This window comes from Oncorhynchus keta, chromosome 27 (assembly GCF_023373465.1).
Source record: "Oncorhynchus keta strain PuntledgeMale-10-30-2019 chromosome 27, Oket_V2, whole genome shotgun sequence".
Classification (NCBI taxonomy): Eukaryota; Metazoa; Chordata; class Actinopteri; order Salmoniformes; family Salmonidae; genus Oncorhynchus; species Oncorhynchus keta.
This window is the reverse complement of record NC_068447.1, coordinates 43,101,901-43,122,635: the sequence shown is the minus strand read 5'-3', so window position 1 is coordinate 43,122,635 and position 20,735 is coordinate 43,101,901. Positions and strand designations below refer to the sequence as shown.

General features: G+C 42.6%; 1 protein-coding gene across 2 annotated transcripts; it reads left to right on the top strand.

The window, feature by feature from the left end:
- Positions 1 to 836: 836 nt before the first annotated feature.
- LOC118360129 (histone lysine demethylase PHF8-like) lies at positions 837 to 20,270 on the top strand. 2 transcript variants are annotated; one of them, XM_035739292.2, is made up of 21 exons: positions 837 to 1,171; positions 1,971 to 2,330; positions 3,129 to 3,214; positions 3,572 to 3,692; positions 4,139 to 4,299; positions 4,758 to 4,899; positions 5,024 to 5,210; positions 5,526 to 5,688; positions 7,486 to 7,573; positions 7,782 to 7,888; positions 8,004 to 8,095; positions 8,291 to 8,380; positions 8,835 to 9,110; positions 9,332 to 9,414; positions 9,522 to 9,697; positions 10,136 to 10,343; positions 10,717 to 11,060; positions 11,456 to 11,551; positions 11,748 to 11,857; positions 13,116 to 13,464; positions 17,185 to 20,270. In XM_035739292.2, the coding sequence occupies exons 2-21, from the start codon at positions 2,233 to 2,235 to the stop codon at positions 17,271 to 17,273; spliced, it is 3,066 nt and encodes a 1,021-aa protein (XP_035595185.1). In that variant the 5' UTR covers positions 837 to 1,171; positions 1,971 to 2,232; the 3' UTR covers positions 17,274 to 20,270. The 2 variants fall into 2 exon arrangements, with proteins under 2 accessions (XP_035595185.1, XP_052338460.1); XM_052482500.1 differs by having other exon boundaries at positions 3,129 to 3,216; positions 3,565 to 3,692.
- Positions 20,271 to 20,735: the final 465 nt, after the last annotated feature.

Here is a 20,735-nt window from a genome sequence, read left to right as displayed (position 1 = left end):
ATGTTAATTTCTCTACAATATTTCTCCTCTGTAGTTTTTGAGAATTTGGCAATACGTCCAACCAGCCTCACAACCGCAGACCACGTGTATGGTGTTGTGTGAGCAAGCAGTTTGCTGATGTCAAAGTTGTGAACAGTACCCCATGGTGGTAGTGGGGTTATGGTATGGGCATGCATACGCTATGGATAACAAACACAACTGCATTTTATCAATGGCAATTTGAATGCACAGAGATAGCGTGACGAGATCCTGAGGCCATTGTTTTGCCATAAATCTGCAGCCATCACCTTATGTTTCAGCATGATAATGCACTGCCCCATGTCACAAGGATCTTTACACAATTCCTGGAATCCAGCAACTTTGCACAGTCATTGAAGAGAGTGGGAAAACATTCCACAGGCCACAATCAACAGTCTGATCAACTCAATGCGAAAGAGATGTGTTGCGCTGCATGAGGCAAATGGTGGTCACACCAGATACTGACTGGTTTTCTGATCCACACCCCTACTTTTTTTAAAGGTATCTGTGACCAACATATGCATATCTGTATTCCCAGTCATGTGAAATCCATAGATTAGGGCTTAATGAATTCCTTTCAATTGACTAATTTCCTTATATGAACTGTTAACTCTAAAATCTTTGAAATTGTTGCATGTTGCACTCATATTTTTGTTCAGTATAATTACAGGCCCAGGTTGTTATTGCAGTTATTACAGTGCAATAGCTGGTTATTACACTAATTACTCAACTATAATGTAAATATTGTTTCATTTTGTGTGTAGGCCTACATTTGAAGTATTGATGTGCCGCCGCTATTGTAGTTCTTCACTAGCGCAACTTTATTGTTCCTTCAATTACAGACAGTTTATGCGAGTGCTTTGAAATGGCGTTGCTCCATCACAAATGTCTGTATTTCTGAGTTGTTTATAGTAACAGTGCTCATGTAGTGGTCTTTTAATCTTTTCAAACCCTGCAATATACATTTTGTGACTTAACCGACACACCCGGGTATCATTTGTGGGGGGAAAAGACAATGCAGTAAGGGCTGTTTTTGAATACTTTGCGCTGCATAATAAGGCCTCATCGATCCTCAGCCTTTCGTAAGGATTTCAACCGATTTCGAATGCTTGGCTGGTGGCCCCTCTGCAGCAATCGGACATTTTAAATCCCGGTAAGAAATTATTTCGGACCAATTTTCTTAACGTACAACTTACTTATGAGTAATTCAATACTATTTTCACGACAAACTAATATAAAATATAATATATTTAGCTAAATATAGACTTATCCGCTGTTTAGCTAACGTTACCAGCTAACTTAAGTTGCTAAGCTTAGCCAATGGTAGCTAGCATGTTGCGCTAACAACTAAGTTACTGTAGCGAATAAACAGCTGGCTATGTGTGGTCTTGAATTGCAACTAACGAAAAGATAGCGTTGAACTAATACACATTATTACCAGCTTGCTATGAATCGGTAACGTTCAATTACCTGCGCTTTTCGTTTGTTAGCTAGTTACGTTAGCATAGTCTAGGTACTTGCGAAAAGCCATTGTTAGCCAGGCTGCAGTGTTTACAAATCTAGCTACTATAGTTAGTTAGCTAGCTAAGCTGCTAACTGGCTAATGTTACTTTCCCTCCCCTAGTACTAGCTAATTGGCCAGTTATTTGTCTGAATTCCAATTCATATGCGAGAGCTGTCAGACATTTTGCAAGGCCTACCCCTCCCCATAAATGTATTAGCCAGTTTAGAAGTGTTATTATTAGCTAGCTAACTTTTGTATTGCCAAATCGTGGACTAGCTTGCTATTCAGACCCACTGCTAGCGAGCCAAGTATAGCAACTTACAGTGAGAACCTTCGGTCAGTAAAACGACTTAGAGGAGCTTATCTTTCTTATCCTCAAATGAACACCCACATCCCTGCAGACTTTTTGACAGATATGTTTGTGCTCTCTTCTTTTCCATTTCAACAGGTGCCTAATCATGGCGAATACAATGCACCATGTGTGACAGAAAGCAGTGGGCTAGGCACCTATTCCAAGTGAAGTGACACACCACAGTTAACCTGTTACTGGCACTGCCCTGTGCTGCTTCAGTACAAACGCCATTTGAACTATATATATTTTTTCAGAGCTCAATGCAACCGTAAACTAATTCTAATTGCAAACTAGTGTCGTGCTGCCATATTCACAGAGTAGATTTAAGTCTAACTGTCAGTCAGTTTACACTCCCAGTATGGCGTCTGTTCCAGTGTACTGCCTGTGTCGCCTGCCCTACGATGTCACACGCTTTATGATCGAGTGTGACATATGTCAAGACTGGTTCCATGGAAGGTAAGTTATATTTCAGTTTCATTGAGCATTACTACACTGAACAAAAATATAAACACAGCATGTTAAGTGTTGGTCCAATGTTTCATGAGATGCAGTAAAATATCCCAGAAATGTACCATATGCACAAAAGGCTTATTTCTCAAAAATGTTGTGCACAAATTTGTTTACATCTCTGTTAGTGAGCATTTCTCCTTCAAGATAGTCCATCCACCTAACAGGTGTGGTATATCAAGAAGGTAATTAAACAGCATGATCATTACACAGGTGAACCTAGTGCTGGGGACAATAAAAGGCCACTCTAAAATGTGCAGTTTTGTCACACAACACTACAGATGTCTCAAATTATGAGGGAGCGTGCAATTGGCATGCAGACTGCAAGAATGTCCACCAGAGCTTTTGCCCGAGAATTGAATGTTTTAGAGAATTTGGCATTTGTCCAACCGACCTCACAACCGCAGAACACGTGTATGGCGTTGTGTGGGCAAGCAGTTTGCTGATATCAACGTTGTGAACAGAGTGCCCCATGGTGGCGGTGGGGTTATGGTATGGGCAGGCATAAGCTACAGACACAATTGCATTTTATCGATGGCAATTTGATGCATATCAGTATTCCCAGTCATGTGAAATCTATAGATTAGGGCCTAATAAATGTATTTCAATTGCCTGATTTCCTCATATGAACTGTAACTCAGTAAAATCAATGTAATTGGTGCATGTTGTGTTTATATTTTTGTTCATTATAATTGCTGACTGTATACAGTAGGCTATGAGTACATTTTTGTTTGTTTGTTTGTCTAGTTGTGTTGGAGTGGAGGAAGACAAAGCAGCAGAGATTGACCTGTACCACTGTCCCAACTGTCAGGTCACCCATGGGCCCTCTGTCAGTAAGTCCCTCTCAGTCTCTTTGAATTTGCTTCCCAGGCTGTATTTTTATATTTCACCCATATTTCAAACCTGTTTGAATCTGTAGCATCAGGTGTGCTAGTTCTGAATACATTCTGAGTGGCTAGGGGTACTCTAGGACAGGATTAGGGAACCCGGCTCTATAGAATTACACATGCCAATACACATAACAATTCCTCACTTCTGTCAGTTTCGTTACCTGGTCTGCCTTTAGTAATACTACTAGTAGTAATGTAGGCCTAGTAGTAATAGTACACTAGTAGTGTGGTTGTAATTGCACAAGTAGTAGTAACGTGGTTGTAATGCAAGTCTGTTGTTGTCCCCTGTATGTTCCGCAGTGAGGAAGCGGCGTGGAGGTACCAAGCAGGCTGATGCTGGTGGAAGAGACACTTCTGGTCGACCGGTAAAGACAGGCAGCCCGCAGTTTGTCAGGGAGCTACGAAGCCGCACCTTCCCAAGGTAAACCTCCCATATTACATTATGTCTATACGTGTTCATTCTCTTCCACGCTGTCTTTTATCTAGCATGAACATTCACCTAAAATGACCGCCTCGCAGAGAAAGAACCCAACCCGACACTTATAATGTAAATTATTTCATGCGTAGCGTTTTGCTTGCGTCCATACAGTATAGCGTCTCAAAACTATCTGAGTGATCGACAATATGGCTTTTGAATCTGCATTTTTTAAATGTCAGATAATATATCATTTCGAGTGGTACTTTAATTATTTTCTCTAACTTTACAGTTCTGACAAGGTTCTCATAGAAGTTGAATTTTGCAACATAATACCACATCTGCCATATTGAGTGTACGGTGAAATTGCAGCAGTCTGGGACGCTTTTCCCATTCGTTATTCTATTTCTCTGTGTCCCTTACTATTTTCCAATCTCTCTGTGTATGTGCAGTGCTGATGAGGTATTGTTAAAGCCGTCGGGGGCCCAGCTGACAGTGGAGTTCCTGGAGGAGCGCTCATTCAGTGTTCCTGTCATGGTCCTCAGGAGGGACGGCCTGGGCATGAACCTGCCCCCGGGGAACTTCGGAGTCAACGACGTAGAGCACTACATCGGTAAACCTCTCCGTCTTTAGCGGCAATTTTGGTTTCACGTGCAGTTATTTTAATATTTGCTTGTTTTCCCCACATCATTAACTAGAACACTGATTTATATGTTGTCTTCTATGGTACATTTACCTACCTTAGTTGAATGCACTGACTCTAAGTAAGTCTCCTTGGATAAGGGCATCTGCTCAATTCAATGATTAAAATGTCAATGTAAACCTGCAACTCTACATACAGTACAAGGCTCTGTCATACCTGCTCTTTAACTAGTCACGTCTCAACTTGACATTCCATTACCATAAGAGATGTAACCTAGTGTAGGTTACCAGAGGAAACTACGGTCTTATCTCACACAACAAGACCTCTGTGAAGTTGAGATGTTGTATATGATCACGGTGCAGGAATAAAGCACTCTGTGTGGGGAGCGGCAAGACGTGTTTTGTTTGTTGATTGCGTGTTGTCTATAGGTCCGGACAGGGAGATTGATGTGATTGACGTGTCTCGCCAAGCTGACCTGAAGATGCGCCTAGGGGACTTTGTGGAGTACTACAACAGCCCCAACAGAGACCGAGTCCTCAACGTCATCAGCCTAGAGTTCTCTGAGACCAGGTACACCACACTGCTTGTTCTTGTGTCAATGCACTCATTGGTTGGTATTGCTCTCTGGGGGTCTTCCTTGTCAACAGTACGTAATTTGGTTGAACAAAAGTCAAATGTCAATTTTCTGTCACAGGCTGTCAAATTTGGTGGAGACTCCGAAGATAGTGAGGAAGCTGTCGTGGGTGGAGAACCTGTGGCCTGAGGAGTCCGTGTTTGAGCGGCCCAACGTCCAGAAATACTGCCTCATGGGGGTCAAGGACAGCTACACAGACTTCCACATTGACTTCGGAGGCACCTCTGTCTGGTACCATGTACTACGGGTAAGAAGAGGGCAGTTATTGGGACATTTTATGGGCCAGATTGTGTAAAGGGACTGTTGGAACTAGGCATTCATCCTGCTGTGCTGACATGCATAATTGGAGCGTTATATACTAGGAGTCTTGAGAGCGATATAACATTTGAATGTGTGATGTCCATACCTGACTTTACCTTGTTCATCATTGTAATGCTGTGTTTGCCTGACGGATGAAAATTCTCTCCTTTTAACTCTTCCACTTTCACGTTGATGTGGAAACGGAAAGGTTGATTAAATGAGCGCTGTCACTGTTAGATAAATGTCTACGTGTGTCTCTCAGGGTGAGAAGATATTCTACCTGATCTCCCCCACGCCAGCAAACCTTGCCTTGTTTGAGCGCTGGAGCTCTTCGTCCAATCAGAACGAGATGTTCTTCGGGGACCAGGTGGACATGTGCTACAAGTGCTCTGTCAAACAGGGGAACACGCTCTTCATCCCAACAGGTATTCACCCTCTTCATTTACCCAGGTATTCAACAAAGTGTAGTCAGATGTTATGGTTGGTCTTCTGAAACAGGGACTAGTGCTGTGACAGGCCTGTTATTGCTTTTGGTGATGGGTTTTATATACAGTGCATTCCTGGTGGAGCTTGTCAGAACTCCGTATATTATGTGCCAGTTCATATACACAACCAGTCAAAAGTTTGGACACACCTACTCATTCAAGAGTTTCTTAATTTTTACTATTTTTTACATTGTAGAATAATAGTGAAGGCATCAAAACTATGAAATATCACATATGGAATCATGTAGTAACCAAAATACTTTTAAACAAATAAAAATATATTTTATATTTGATTCTTCAAAGTAGCCACCCTTTGTCTTAATGGCAGCTTTGCACACTCTTGGCATTCTCTCAACCAGCTAAATGAGGTACTCACTCACCTGTTGATTGTGCCTTTAAGTTGACTGTGACTTTAAACAGCGTGGAAAATTCCAGAAAATGATATCATGGCTTTAGAAGCTTCTGGTAGGCTAATTGACATAATTTGAGTCAATTGGAGGTGTACCTGTGGATTTCAAGGCCTATCTTTAAACTCAGTGCCTCTTTGCTTGACATAAACAAAAATTGTAGACCACCACAAGTCTGGTTCATCCTTGGGAGCAATTTCCAAACTCCTGAAGGTACCACGTTCATCTGTACAAACAATAGTACGCAAGTATAAACACCATGGGGCCACGCAGCCGTCATACCGCTCAGGAAGGAGATGCGTTCTGTCTCCTAGAGATGAATGTACTTTGGTGCGAAAAGTGCAAATCAATCTCAGAACAACAGCAAAGGACATTGTGAAGATGCTGGAGGAAACGGGTACAAAGGTATCTATATCCACAGTAAAACGAGTCCTATAAACCTGAAAGGCCGCTCATCAAGGAAGAAGCCACTGCTCCAAAACCGCCATAGAATGTCAGATTACGGTTTGCAACTGCACATGGGAACAAAGATTGTACTTTTGGGAGAAATGTCCTCTGGTCTGATGAAACAAAAATAAAACTGTTTGGCCATAATGACCATCGTTATGTTTGGAGGAAAAAGGGGGGCTTGTAAGCCGAAGAACACCATCCCAACCGTGAAGCATGGGGGAGGCAGAATCATGTTGTGGGGGTGCTTTGCTGCAGGAAGGACTGGTGCACTTCGCAAAATAGATGGCATCATGAGGAAAGGATAAGTATGTGGATATGTTGAAGCAACATCTCAAGACATCAGTCAGGAAGTTAAAGCTTGGTTGCAAATGGGTCTTCCAAATGGACAATGACTCCAAGCATCCTTCCAAAGTTGTGGCAAAATGGCTTAAGGACAACAAAGTCAAATGTTTGGAGTGGCCATCACAAAGCCCTGACCTCAATCCTATAAAATATTTGTGGGCAGAACTGAAAAGGCGTGTGCAAGCAAGGAGGCCTACAAACCTGAAACAGGTTTCAGGTAGCTTGTGGAAGGCTACCCGAAACGTTTGACCCAAGTTAAACAATTTAAAGGCAATGCTACCAAATACTAATTAAGTGTATGTAAACTTCTGACCGACTGGGAATGTGATGAGAGAAATAAAAACAGAAATAAATAATTCTCTCTAGTATTATTCTGACATTTCACATTCTTAAAATAAAGTGGTGATCCTTACTGACCTAAGACGGGGAATTTTTTACTAGGATTAAATGTCAGGAATTGTGAAAAACTGAGTTTTAAACTATTTGGCTAAGGTGTTTATGGGGGTTTTCAATGTACTTGTGTGTGTCTCTCTCTCAGGATGGATCCATGCTGTACTGACTCCTGTGGACTGTGTGGCTTTCGGAGGGAATTTCCTACACAGTCTCAACATTGACATGCAGCTCCGGTAAGTCCCTTCACTCCTGCCTCCTACTAAAACGTGAGTCGCATCACTTTATCTGAACTGATCATAGCAACATTTCTCTACCATTCATAACTACAATGCTATTTTGAAAATGGCTCACTCAATACATTTCCATTACCATTGTACTATACATTCAAATGACCAAATGTTTATAACCATTCATTCTGTGTTCTTCTTCTTTCCCCATCAGAGCGTATGAAATAGAGAAGAGGTTGAGTACAGCCGACCTGTTCAGTTTCCCAAACTTTGAGACTGTGTGCTGGTATGTTGGCAAGCACCTGCTTGACACATTCAGAGGTGAGGTGCTTCATCATAAACATGCTTTTCCCCCCTCTGCTCTCTAATGAACTGCATTTCTTTGGGCAATGTATGTCAAAAACCTTGATAACTTCTATGTTGATCTATGTTGCAGGTCTGAGAGAGAACCGCAGACACCCTGCTACCTACCTGGTCCACGGAGCCAAGGCCCTCAACAACGCTTTCCGCACCTGGACACGCAAAGAGGTAGCTCTTTACTGTAGGCCCCCTTATGTATGCATTCATCAAGCCTTTATAGCAGCCACTGAAGACTTTATAACATATGTCATAGTCCGTCGCTAACATTATGCGCAATGGCACAAGATATCAGGAAGCTAGTTGTAGTGGGCGCTATAGTTGTTTGTGTCTTATGGTGACGTTATGTTTTTGTCCTCCCACCAGTCGCTGACTGACCACGAGGTGGAGATTCCAGAGACCATTAAGACCCAGCAACTGGTCAAGGACCTGGCCAAGGAGATACGACTGGTGGAGGTAAGCTGGCCTGGGGAGGTGGAGACACTGACAAATATTGTCTTACTTTTTTTTATTGATTATATTTATTTAACTAGGCAAGTCAGTTAAGAACAAATTCTTATTTACAATGACGGCCAAACCCTAACGACGCTGGGCCAATTGTTGGCCGCCCTATGGAACTCCCAATCACGGCCGGGTGTGATTCAGCCTGGATTCAAACCAGGGACTGTAGTGACGCCTCTTGCACTGAGATGCAGTGCCTTAGACTGCTGCACCACTCGGGAGCCCAAAAGAGGACACTGAGGCAAACTGAGCCAAGATACTAGACTGGCCTAGTTGTTCATCTACCATCATAACTGAGCCTGTACAGTTCAGGTCACCACTATAGTGAGTCCCTATCAGGCATATGAGTGTGTATGAATTAATTTCAGTCTGGCTTACTGAGAGTACTCTGTCCTCTCTGCCACTCCAGGACATCTTCCAGCAAGGCCGCCCTGCGGCTCCTTTCACCTCTACACAGGGCTTCCCCTCGCCCCTCCCCAAAGCCTCACCTCTAGCCATCTCCCAGAGCCCTGGCCGCCCCCCGGGGAAGAAGAGAGGCCCCAAACCCAAGGATGTGTCCCCCAGTCCCAAAAAGAAGGGCCAAAAGGGCTTAATGAAAGAGGCAGGAGAGCTGGATCTCCTGGAGATCCACACCAAACACACACTGAAGAAATGCCAATCTGGTAACAAGAAAAACAAGAACAAGGTACGTCTGTTCAATTGGTGATTGATGTGCCTTGTCCTTGTCGAATACATTTAATAAATGAAATGCACATTTATATAGTCCTTTTACCTAAAAAGAAAATCCCTCTGGGACAAATAAAGTTGTGAAAGTTCTAGTTTTATTCAGCTCTGAACCTGAGTACAGTGTTTGTTTGCATGGATTTGTGATGCTAATGGGTGCTTGTGATTTCTCTCCATCTCCAGTTTGAGCTACCCTTGGAGGAGTTCCAGGGGAAAATGAGCAAGAGCAAACTGAAGCTGGTGCTGACCAACGGCAAAATACAGGGGTAAGACTGGGATGTCAGGCGACCCCTTTATCTCTTATCACGTTCTGTTTGCATTTGACATTGTGTCATCGACACGTTCATAGAAGTTTCTTTCTTTCTGACCACAGCAAGAAGGGTGGACGTTCGGGCGGCAGTAACAGTGCCGGCCGTGCCCCTCACTTCCAGCACCATGCTATGGGAGGGTCTGCACTGTCAGACTTTGAGTCAGAGGACGAGCTACAGATTGACGAGACACCTCCTCCACGACGCAAGGCTGGGGGATCCAGCAAGAAGAAACTTAGTGGTAAGTTTACATGATGTAGTACAAATGGAAATATACTTTGAGAGCACTTCTTTTGTGATAACATTTTTTTTATTGATTAGTAATGCTTTCTGATCTTGTTGGGGCATTCGGTTCAGCGGTCCGAGCCTTGAGGCTAAATTGATATGAAGGCAATAAAAAACACTTTTTAGGCGTCCTCTGGGATAGAGTGGCGTAATCTACCAGTCAGTTTTATCATTGGTGTCTGGGGCAGGTTTGGTCCGTTGGTGGAGCAAGGAACAAACTATAAACCTGATGGAAAATGCCTGGACCGTTTTCCATCAGAGCACATGTTGTAACAACCTTTTGCTAAGGAAAACGTACAAATGTAGCATTTCTATTAGTTCCTCCCCATTTCACACAGTTTCAAATGGTATTCTTCCATTTTGTGCCTACTGAACAAGATCCTGTTTCCGTCAGGTCTTCCTAGGAAGCTGCCGAGGGCCAAGCCATGCTCTGACCCCCATCGCATCAGAGAACCAGGAGAGGTGGACTTTGACATTGAGGAGGACTACACCACAGATGAGGAGGAGACCATGACTGTCCATGGCGTGAAGGGGGGAGCAGGAGGAATCCTGGACCTGCTGAAAGCCAGCAAACAGGTGGCAGGGCTGGACTCTGCACTCAGGTAGGGCCTGACTGACACTTCTGGACATTTCAGAAACCTTAATCACATTGTTTTATTCTCAATACTAGCCCTCTGCAACTTGTGTTCAGATATTCTGAGCAGTCAGACTACCACGTATTGTCTTATCTATTTGAACTCAAGTCAATCATTTGAAAAATGTATTTGCATTCTGCCTTGGCATCAGATTGCCAATGGAAAAATGTGTCCAAAATGGGAGCCAATGAAGTTGGGAGAATGAATGTTTCTCTCACTGCCTTCATAAACAGAACAGGTTAACTTGCGTAATATACATTTTTGCAACATATGTCCTCTACATTTTAGTGCTGTTTGTGTGGTGATCATTCATCTCTTGTCCTCCCTCTCCACCCTCCAGTGAGGAAGCCCCAGCCTCTCCCAGCACGCGAGATGCCATCCAGGGCATGCTCTCCATGGCCAACCCTCCATCCTCTTCCTCCTCCTCCTCTTCCTCCTCTTCCTCCCCTCGGTCTGTCTCCGGAGGGCTTTCTGAGGGCCTGGGCATGGTCAAAGAGAAAGGAGGGCGGGCCGTGTGGGTGACAGGAGCCAATAAGAGCAGAGGGGGAGGAGCCTCCAAAGAGAAGACAACTTTCCAACGCCCTGGGAAGCGGCCTGTCAAGCGGCCGGCCCGTCACCTTAGCGACGAGGACAGCCCAGACGAGCAGGAAACTCTGGGCACCTGTTTTAAAGACGCCGAGTATGGTGAGTCAGAGGAAGAATCTCAATTGAGATTCTCCCATAGGCTGTGTGCGTCCCAAATGGCACCCTATTCCCTGTATAGTGCACTACTTCTGACCAGGTGAGTCATGGGAGCAAGGAGCAGAAGAACATACCCATGGCCTGGCTCCTGCTCAGAGACTACTCCCCTTGCCCTGGCTGCATTAGTTTTGGAATGGTCTCAAATTTGCACCCTCCGCCAATCTGGTTAACCAGGCGAGCTAAAACAAATGCACGAACATTGGGTTTAGCTCACCTGGGAACTAAATCATCGAATCAAGGCACTATGATGGATACTAAACTAAATGATCCAATGATGTCACTATCATTATCCTGCCTGACTGCTCAACCCTCCTGACCAACCCCTGTGTGTGTTTCAGTCTATCCCTCCTTAGAGTCTGATGAGGAGGACCACGCCAACAAGGCCAAGATGAAGAGGAAGAAAAACTGGGACGACACTCCTTGGAGCCCCAAAGGTACTCACTACCCAACCCATTTTCAAGTGTTAGACAGTGGACATGTTTCATGACCAAATCGACAGCGAAGGACATTTGTTGATACTTAGTTGAACATGTAATAACCATCTGTAGGTGGACTCTCCAAATAAAGACTCCAAATAAAGTGTTACATGTCATTGATTAATTCAGCAAACATATTTTCTTATTCCCTCAGCCCGGGTAACCCCCACCCTGCCAAAACAGGAGCGCCCAGTGAGGGAGGGGGCCAGAGTGGCGTCTGTAGAGACTGGCCTTGCTGCAGCTGCTGCCAAACTGGCACAACAGGTGAGATGAGAGGAGGGGAAATACTTTTGGTCATGTAGTGTATATTCCAACATCTCATTCCAAAACGATGGGCATTAATATGGAGTTGGTCCCCCCCTTTGCTGCTATAACAGTCTCCACTCTTCTGGGAAAGCTTTCCACTAGATGTTGGAACTTTGCTGCGGGGACTTGCTTCCGTTCAGCCACGAGCATTAGTGAGGTCGGCACTGATGTTGGGAGATGAGGCCTGGCTCGTAGTCGGCGTTCCAATTCATCCCAAAGGTGTTTGATGGGGTTGAGATTAGGGCTCTGTGCAGGCCAGTCAAGTTCTTCCACACCGATCTCGACATCACTCCAGAGAACGCATTTCCACCACTCCAGCCGACGCTTGGCATTGCGCATGATGATCTTAGGCTTGTGTGCGGCTGCTCGTCCATGAAAACCCATTTCATGAAGCTCTGACTAACATTTATTGTGCTGATTTTGCTTCCAGAGGCAGTTTGGAACTGTAGTGAGTTTGGAACTCACTGTTTGGAACTGTAGTGAGCGCTGTAGTGAGCGTTGCAACCGAGGACAGACCACCACTTCGCGGCCGAGCAGTTGTTGCTCCTAGACATGTCCACTTCACAATAACAGCACTTGACAAACTGACTTGTAGGAAAGATGGCATCCTATAACGGTGCCACGTTTAAAGTCACTGAGCTCTTCAGTAAGGCCATTCTACTGTCAATGTTTGTCTATGGAGATTGCATGGCGGTGTGCTCGATTTTATACACCTATCAGCAACGGGTGTGGATTAAATAGCCAAATCCACAAATTTGAAGCGGTGTCCACATACTTTTTTATATTGTGCATGTTAGGGGACAGTTTGGGACAAGTTCATGTTCTGAAAGAGGTAGGGCAGGTAGCGGTAGTGCCCTTTACTAAATCTTACACCCATTCAAATACATTTTGAATGCTCCTGAGTGGCGCAGCGGTCTAAGGCGCTACATCTCAGTGCTAGAGGCGTCACTAATGACCCTGGTTCGATTCCAGGCTGTATCACAACCGGCCATGATTGGGAGTCCCCATAGGGCAACGCACAATTGGCCCAGTGTAGGCCGTCATTGTAAATAAGAATTAGTTCTTAACTGACTTGCCTAGTTAAATAAAATAAAATTAAAAGATGAGACAATCACCAAAAGACAAATGAGAGCCAAATGTTGAGATGCTCTGAGGAGCTAGGGAATATGATTGAATGTCAAATGCTGTCTAATATTTCTATTGTTTATTCATCCAGGAGATCCAGAAACCCACCAAGAGGAAGTACACCAAAAAGCCCCGCCCCATTGCCCCACCACAGCCACCTCCTCGGGCCGAGCCGTCCCCTCCCTCCCCCCCTCTAGCCCCGGAGCCTCCCACCCCTGACTTAAGCCCTGAGCAGAGGGTGGAGTGCTACTCTGCCAGCCTACTGGACCATGAGTACACGGCAGGCCCTGGGGGCCCCAGAGGGAGTGCGGCTATGGCTCCTGGGGTGTTCCTCACCTCCAGACGACCCTCCCTCTCCCCCCAGAACAGCAGCACTTACTCCCCCTCTACAGCCTCCCCCGCTGGGCTAGCTAGCCCCGGCAGCGCTGGAGCTGGTGGAGGTAAGTACATAAGTGCTTGGGGTAATTGTCTTGCTGGAAGATCCACTTTTGACCAAGTTGCTGCCTTCTGGCAGAGGCAACAAGGTTTTGGGCAAAATGTCCTGGTACTGGGTAAAGTTTGACCTTATTTTCTTTATAAGCATCCTTCTTTCAACGCCAAACCAACCACTGGTGTGCGTGGCCAAAGAGCTCAATACATTTCAGCCTAAAACCTGGTTGCCTCTTCCAGGAGGCTGAAACTTGACCACAAAAACAACATTTTGCAATGGCCATCTGTCTCTGGACTTGAAACCAATTGAAAACGTGTGGTTTGAATTGAAGAGGGAAGTCCATAAGCACCAACAAAGGATATCAAGGATCTGGAAATATGCCATAAAGATGAATGGTCTAAGATCCCTTCCAATTGGGGAGGCAGGTAGCCTAGTGGTTAGAGCATTGGAATAGTAATCGAAAGGTTGCAAGATCGAATCCCTGAGCTGGAAAGGTAAAAATCTGTCGTTCTGCACCTGAACAAGGCAGTTATCCTACTGTTCTTCGGCCGTCATTGAAAATAAGATATTTTTCTTAACTGACTTGCCGAGTTAAATAAAATATGTTCTCCAATCTCATAAAATATTTTAGAAAAAGGCTCAGTACCGATGTCCTCGATGGTGCTGAATTATTGGAAATAGAGGTGGCAATAATTTGAATCTTTTTGAGAGAACATATTACTTGTTAAAATCTCTTTCTCTGAGCAAGTGTATAATAATATACACTGAACAGAAAAACAACATGTAAAGACATTTTTCATCCACACAAAAATATAATTTTCCTCATTTTGTGCAGACATTTGTTTACATCCATGTTAGATTATCTTGGCAAAGGAGAAATGTTCACTATCTACTAGACAGGTGTGGCATATCAAGAAGGATGACTTAAATGTAAAGGATGATCATTACACAGGTGCACCTTGTGCTGTGGACAATAAAGGCCAGTCTAAAATGTGCAGTTTTGTCACACAACACAATGCCACAGATGTCTCAAGTTTTGGGAGTGCGTGCAAATGGCATGCTGACTGCAGGAATGTCCACTAGAGCTGTTTCCAGATAATTTAATGTTCATTTCTCTACCATAAGCCGCCTCCAATGTCATTTTTGAACATTTGGCAGTACGTCCAACCAGTCTCATAGCCGCAGACCACATGTAACCACGCTAGCCCAGGACCTCCACATCTGGCTTCTTCATGTGCGGGATCGTCTGAGGCCAGCCACCTGGACAGCTGATGAAACTGCGGGTTTGCAGAACCAAAGAATTTCTGCACAAACTGTCAAACTGTCTCAGGGAAGCTCGGCTGCGTGCTCGTCGTCCTCACCAGGGTCTTGACCTGACTGCAGTGTGGCGTTGTAACCGACTTTAGTGGGCAAATGCTCACCTTCGATGGCCACTGACACGCTGGAGAAGTGTGCTCTTCACAGATTAATCCCGATTTCAACTGTACGGACAGCGTGTATGGCATCGTGTGGGCGAGTGGTTTGCTGATGTCAACATTATGAACAGAGGGCACTGTCAATGATTAGTAGAACAGAGATACCGTGACGAGATCCTGAGGCCCATTGTCATGCCATTCATCCACCGCCATCACCTCATGTTTCAGCATGATAATGCACAGTCCCATTTTGCAAGGATCTGAACACAATTCCTGGAAGCTGAAAATGTCCCAGTTATGCCATGCCCTGCATACTCACCATACATGTCACCCATTGAGCACGTTTGGGATGCTCTGGATCGACGTGTACGACAGCGTGGTCCAATTCCCGCCAATATCCAGCAACTTCGCACAGAGATTTGAAGAACAGTGGGACTACATTCCACAGGCCACAATCAAAAGCCTGATCAACTCTATGCGAAGGAGATGTCGCGCAGCATGAGGCAAATGGTCACACCAGATACTGACTGGTTTTCTGATCCATGCCCCTACTTTTAAAAAAGATCTCTGTGACCAACAGATGCATATCTGTATTCCCAGTCATGTGAAATCCATAGATGAATTTATTACAATTGCCAGATTTCCTTATATGAACTGTAACTGAGTAAAATCTTTGAAATTGTTGATTGTTGCGTTTTATTTTTGTTCAGTGTAATCTTCCATTTTTTTCATACACAATATAGTTCAGACATCATGTAAATAAATTAACCATTTTTTGAGTGGTCTAATACACAGCTGACTGAATGACAATGCAGCAGCAGCACACAGAAATAGAACAGGCTTTCAACATCTAACCCTGGCAATTAGATTGGTTAACTAATTCGTACACTCACAATGGCTGCCTGGTATTGTGATGCAATAATTTCCATGGTAATGTGAATGTTCATTCAAATTATGTTTAACTGATGTGCCCCATGCAATGGAATATATTTTTTGTAATGTCAGTTGAATCAGCAAATTACAGCATATATTTGAGTACATATTTTACTTATGGGTACACTCTTAGTAGATGTGGTAAAGAGGTCAATCAAACTCGGCCAAAACAATGAAATTGCCATGGAAACGCATCGGGGAAAGTGCCTTGGGGTAAGGATCCCAACACTCCTCATTGCCCCCCAGCAAAGTTAGTCTACTTTTAGGCTATTGTTTGTGTATTTCACATTATTTCGAAATACAATGCTTGTATGGATGTCAACCCCAAAACATGTTCATGTCATTGTTACGATCAACTACATTACAGTTAAACATTATTTTGACCACCATCAACCATTTCTGTATGCTAGCTATGCTAACCATCTTATACAAACGTTAGTTAGCATTTAGTAGTCACTTCTACATGTTATATAGCAAATATATCCAAATTGGACTGAAGTACATTCTGGGCCTGTTACAGTACATAAAACATGAAGGTTTTGGCGAATATCCACTATGTTAGATCAGATTTGTTGAATGTTCTCCAATCTGGTAAATGGAACTTCTGTGTTCCAATGACTCCTTTACCACATCTATGGCTGCCAGTCCACCCATTATGCCATCATAGAATGAGGACGCCCATTCCATTAATTATATTTCTATGGCGGCACATGCAGTCAGTTGCGGGGGAGAAAATGTGCGCCCCCCGCCCAAACAGTTATTACGGGGACTGCGGTCATTTGGTTGACCAATTAAAAATTCCATGATCGTCACTGCCCTATTTTTTTTTTTTTGCTCATCTTAATAAAGAATAAAGGGTGCCATTCATTTAGGTCAAGGCTGTAGAAACACACGGGTAACTTCACAGCACATAGACATGAGTTCAGGGGTTAAAGTTCTTTCTCCGTCACTGTGGCGGATTTCTTTCATATGGATTCATTTTTTTCATTATTTTAATAATACATGTTTTTATCCAATTGAACAGGACTGTAATTGTTTACATGTACAAATGATCCTCTTTCTCTAAAAGCATGATGGTCATTCCTTTTTTTCTTTTTTTTTTACATGAGTGTATAAGTTAACTTTCCCACAGAAAATCAATCTGAGATCGACTTAAGTTTCAGTCATGGGATTTTTTGTTGTTGCTGTAACCCCTGTGAGTTGTGTTCATTAGGGCACACAACAGAAAACATTTCAGAGCGGAATATGAAAATGACCTGTCCAGATAATGCCTCCCTGTTTGTCTGTTTTCCTCCATTTGGTGTCTAATGAACAGAATTCCCAAATGTGACAAACTGTTTTCTTACCCATTGCTTTATTCCTTCTTTCTACCTCCATCTCAGGGAAACGTCCAAAGAAAGGACTTGCAACAGCAAAACAGAGACTAGGAAAGATTCTGAAAATACACCGCAATGGGAAGCTTCTCCTGTGAGAGGTGCTTTGGGAGATATGGATGGATGGAGGACAGATGGATGTAAATTAAAGAGGACCTGAAAGACATGACTGCTTTAAGAGAAACTGTTTATATTTTTTAATCTATAATTCCATTTTTTTTCGTCTGGTATCTTCACCGGCACCTGTCATTCACTCATGTTCTCACTCTATACCAGTTTCCAGTCCTTAATAATTCAGAATGGATTGAATCTATATAGCTGTTTTGTAGTGCTGAAATAGTCAGCATTCTACTTTGGTACTCTGCTTTCACATTTGGTATTATTTATACTTTGATATGAAAAAATATATATACACACACACTACCGTTCAAAAGTTTGGAGTCACTTAGAAATGTCCCTGTTTTTGAAAGAAAAGCATATTTTTTTGTCCATTAAAATAACAACAAATGAATCAGAAATACAGTGTAGACATTGTTAATGTTGTAAATGACTATTGTTGCTGGAAATGGCTCATTAAAAAAAATATATATATATATACATAGGCATACAGAGGCCCATTATCAGCAACCATCACTGCTGTGTTCTAATGGCACATTGTGTTAGCTAATGCAAGTTTAAAGGCATAATTGATCATTAGAGAACCTTTTTGCAATTATGTTAGCACAGTTAAAACATGTTCTGATTAAAGATGCAATACAACTGGCCTTCTTCAGACTAGTTGAGATCAGTAGTTTGAGAAACGGATGCCTCAAGTCCTCCACTGGCAGCTTCTTTAAATAGTAGCCGCAAAACACTAGTCTCAATGTTAACAGTGAAGAGGTGACTCCAGGATGCTGGTCTTCTAGGCAGAGTTGCAAAGAAAAAGCCATATCTCAGACTGGCCAATAAAAAGATTAAGATGGGCAAAAGAACAGATACTGGACAGAGGAACTCTGCCTCGAAGGCCAGCATCCCGGAGTTTCCTCTTGAGACTAGTGTTGGCGTTGAGACTAATGTTTTGCGGGTACTATACTGAAGCTGCCAGTTGAGGACTTGTGAGGTGTCTGTTTCTCAAACTAGACACTCTGATGTACTTGTCCTCTTGCTCAGTTGTGCACCGGGGCCTCCCACTATTTCTATTCTGGTTAGAGCCAGTTTATGCTGTTCTTTGAAGGGAGTAGTACATAGTGTTGTTAGGGATCTTTAGTTTCTTAGCAATTTCACGCATGGAATAGCCTTCATTTCTCAGAACAAGAATAGACTGACGAGTTTCAGAAGAAAGTTATTTTTTCCTGGCCATTTTGAGCCTGTAATTGAACCCACAAATGCTGATACTCCAGATACTCAACTAGTCTAAAGGCTAGTTTTCTTGCTTCTTTAATCAGAACAACAGTTTTCAGCTGTGCTAACATAATTGCAAAAGGGTTTTCTAATGATCAATTAGCCTTTTAAAATGGTAAACTTGGAATAGCTGATAATGGGCCTCTGTACGCCTATGTAGATATTCCATTAAAAATCATCCGTTTCCAGCTACAACAGTCATTTACAACATTAACAATGACATTAACACTGTATTTCTGATCAATTTTAAGTTATTTTAATGGACAAAAAAATTGCTTTTCTTTCAAAAACAAGGACATTTCTAAGTCACCCCAAACTTTTGAATGGTAGTGTATATATTGAGGAGCATGTAAGCATTTAGTTGGTCATGCATCGCTCAGATCAATTGAACATGTATCGATCAATTAATTGCTATATGATCGATCTAATCATTTAACCCATTAAACTTACATGCAAGAAGCATGTATTCATCAAATTGACAATGAAAAATGTATGAAATAATTCGTAGTTGATTTATAGTAAAACAATTCTTTGATTTTATTATGAAACCCATGATATGACCCATTCTTCATTTGACATGGGTCTCTCTATGTGGGTGAGTCAAAAGGGGTGAAGGTTTTAAATGGATAAATAAAATATAAGTTCTTTATAGACAATTCAGGCAAATTGGATTTTTAGAAATAATTTAATCCGTTTGAGATTAACTCATGTTGTTTAGGATGACTTAGCTTTTTACATGTATTATGTGCTAGTAGGCTTGCCTCCCATTCACCCATTCACATCTCTGTTCTCACCTCACTTTCGACTCTAGTTTACTTTTTTATTTCTACAAACTTAGGTTATTACTTTTATTCACCACCCAGGTGTTTATTTTTCCCATGTAGATAGCAACCAAACCTTTTTGAAAGGGGATCTCTTCACCAGAATTTATGTAGATATTTTCAAAGAAATTATCGGTGTGCTAATGACCCCAAGAAAGAATTAACTTGTGTTTTTGATTGTATTCATTTAACTTAGCCTGGGTACCAGTCTGTGTGCCATCATGCCACTCCTTGTCGTAAGCATGTCACATACTGGTACCCAAGCTACATTTAACTCACTTCTGGATGAAGTTCTGTGTTTTTAGACTTGTATATTTTGGAATTTATATAGCCACCCAGTCAAAACAGTACTGTCATGATATGAAGAATCTGGTTCCTGATCATTTTCAAATCCACCATGGTTTGTATTCAAGTCTTTGGTAGTATAGACTTGAGCCAGCAGTTGTAGGATGTGACATCCCAAATGGAGCCCTATTCTGTAGTGCACTACTTTTGAACAGGACCCAATGCATGCTGGTTAAAAGTAGCATACTATTTTGGAAATGTGGTGCCGTTTGTGACGCATTGTAAAATGATGTGTTTATTTAAGGAATGTGCTACACATATAGAGACAGTTGTAGTGTTCTGTAAGGATATTGAAGTCGGGAAGCAGAGATTTGATAATGATTCTGATATGTACATCGTTGTAATTTTGTTTTTATATAGTTCAAAGGAGAAGTCTTTTTGTTGTTATTGCTTAACATACCTTGTATAAAATACATGTAATTTGGATTTTTTTTTTGAAATATTCAAAGTTTTATTTGTATGCAGTAATAATCATGTAATTTTTAGTTGGTCATGTATTGTTATAATGGAATAATGAAGTTCCTGATTTATCATTTAGTATTAATAATATTTCGTCTTGTGTCAGTGTATATGTTAGACGTGAAAGGCATTGGCCTGGAGGAGATTGCAGGTTTTGGGTTTCTTCTCTCGTTCGATATCAAGGTTGATTCTGTGGATGAGCCGCGCCCTAATTGGAGTCATCCTTGTTGGTCAGGGTGTGTGGCACCTGTTTCCCCGTTAATAGTCGTTAGTTTCCCCGTTAATAGTCGTTAGTTTCCCCTGTGCTGGCACAGGTAATATAGAAGACCTGCAGAGCCAATGCTCTAGTTGGCAGGAGAGATGTTGGAAGTGTTTGACCGACGTTTTGTCAAGTTAAGCCTTTACTCTTGTGTTCTCCGCTTTGGTTAGCGCCGCTTATTTTTAACTCCGTATTATAAGGTGGTGTGGGTTTTTATTTGGCCTTTTCTGGGGGTGAATTTGTGTACTCACGGTGGGTGCCTTTCAGAACCCTGTTTCTTGTTGCTAGTTAACTTT

Coding starts and splice junctions, on each gene's coding strand:
- LOC118360129 (XM_052482500.1), top strand. CDS start 2,233: ATGGCGTCTGTTCCAGTGTACTGCCTGTGTCGCCTGCCCTACGATGTC. Junction 9,698..10,135: donor CAGCAAGAAGAAACTTAGTG/GTAAGTTTACAT, acceptor TGTTTCCGTCAG/GTCTTCCTAGGAAGCTGCCG. Junction 11,552..11,747: donor CACTCCTTGGAGCCCCAAAG/GTACTCACTACC, acceptor TTATTCCCTCAG/CCCGGGTAACCCCCACCCTG.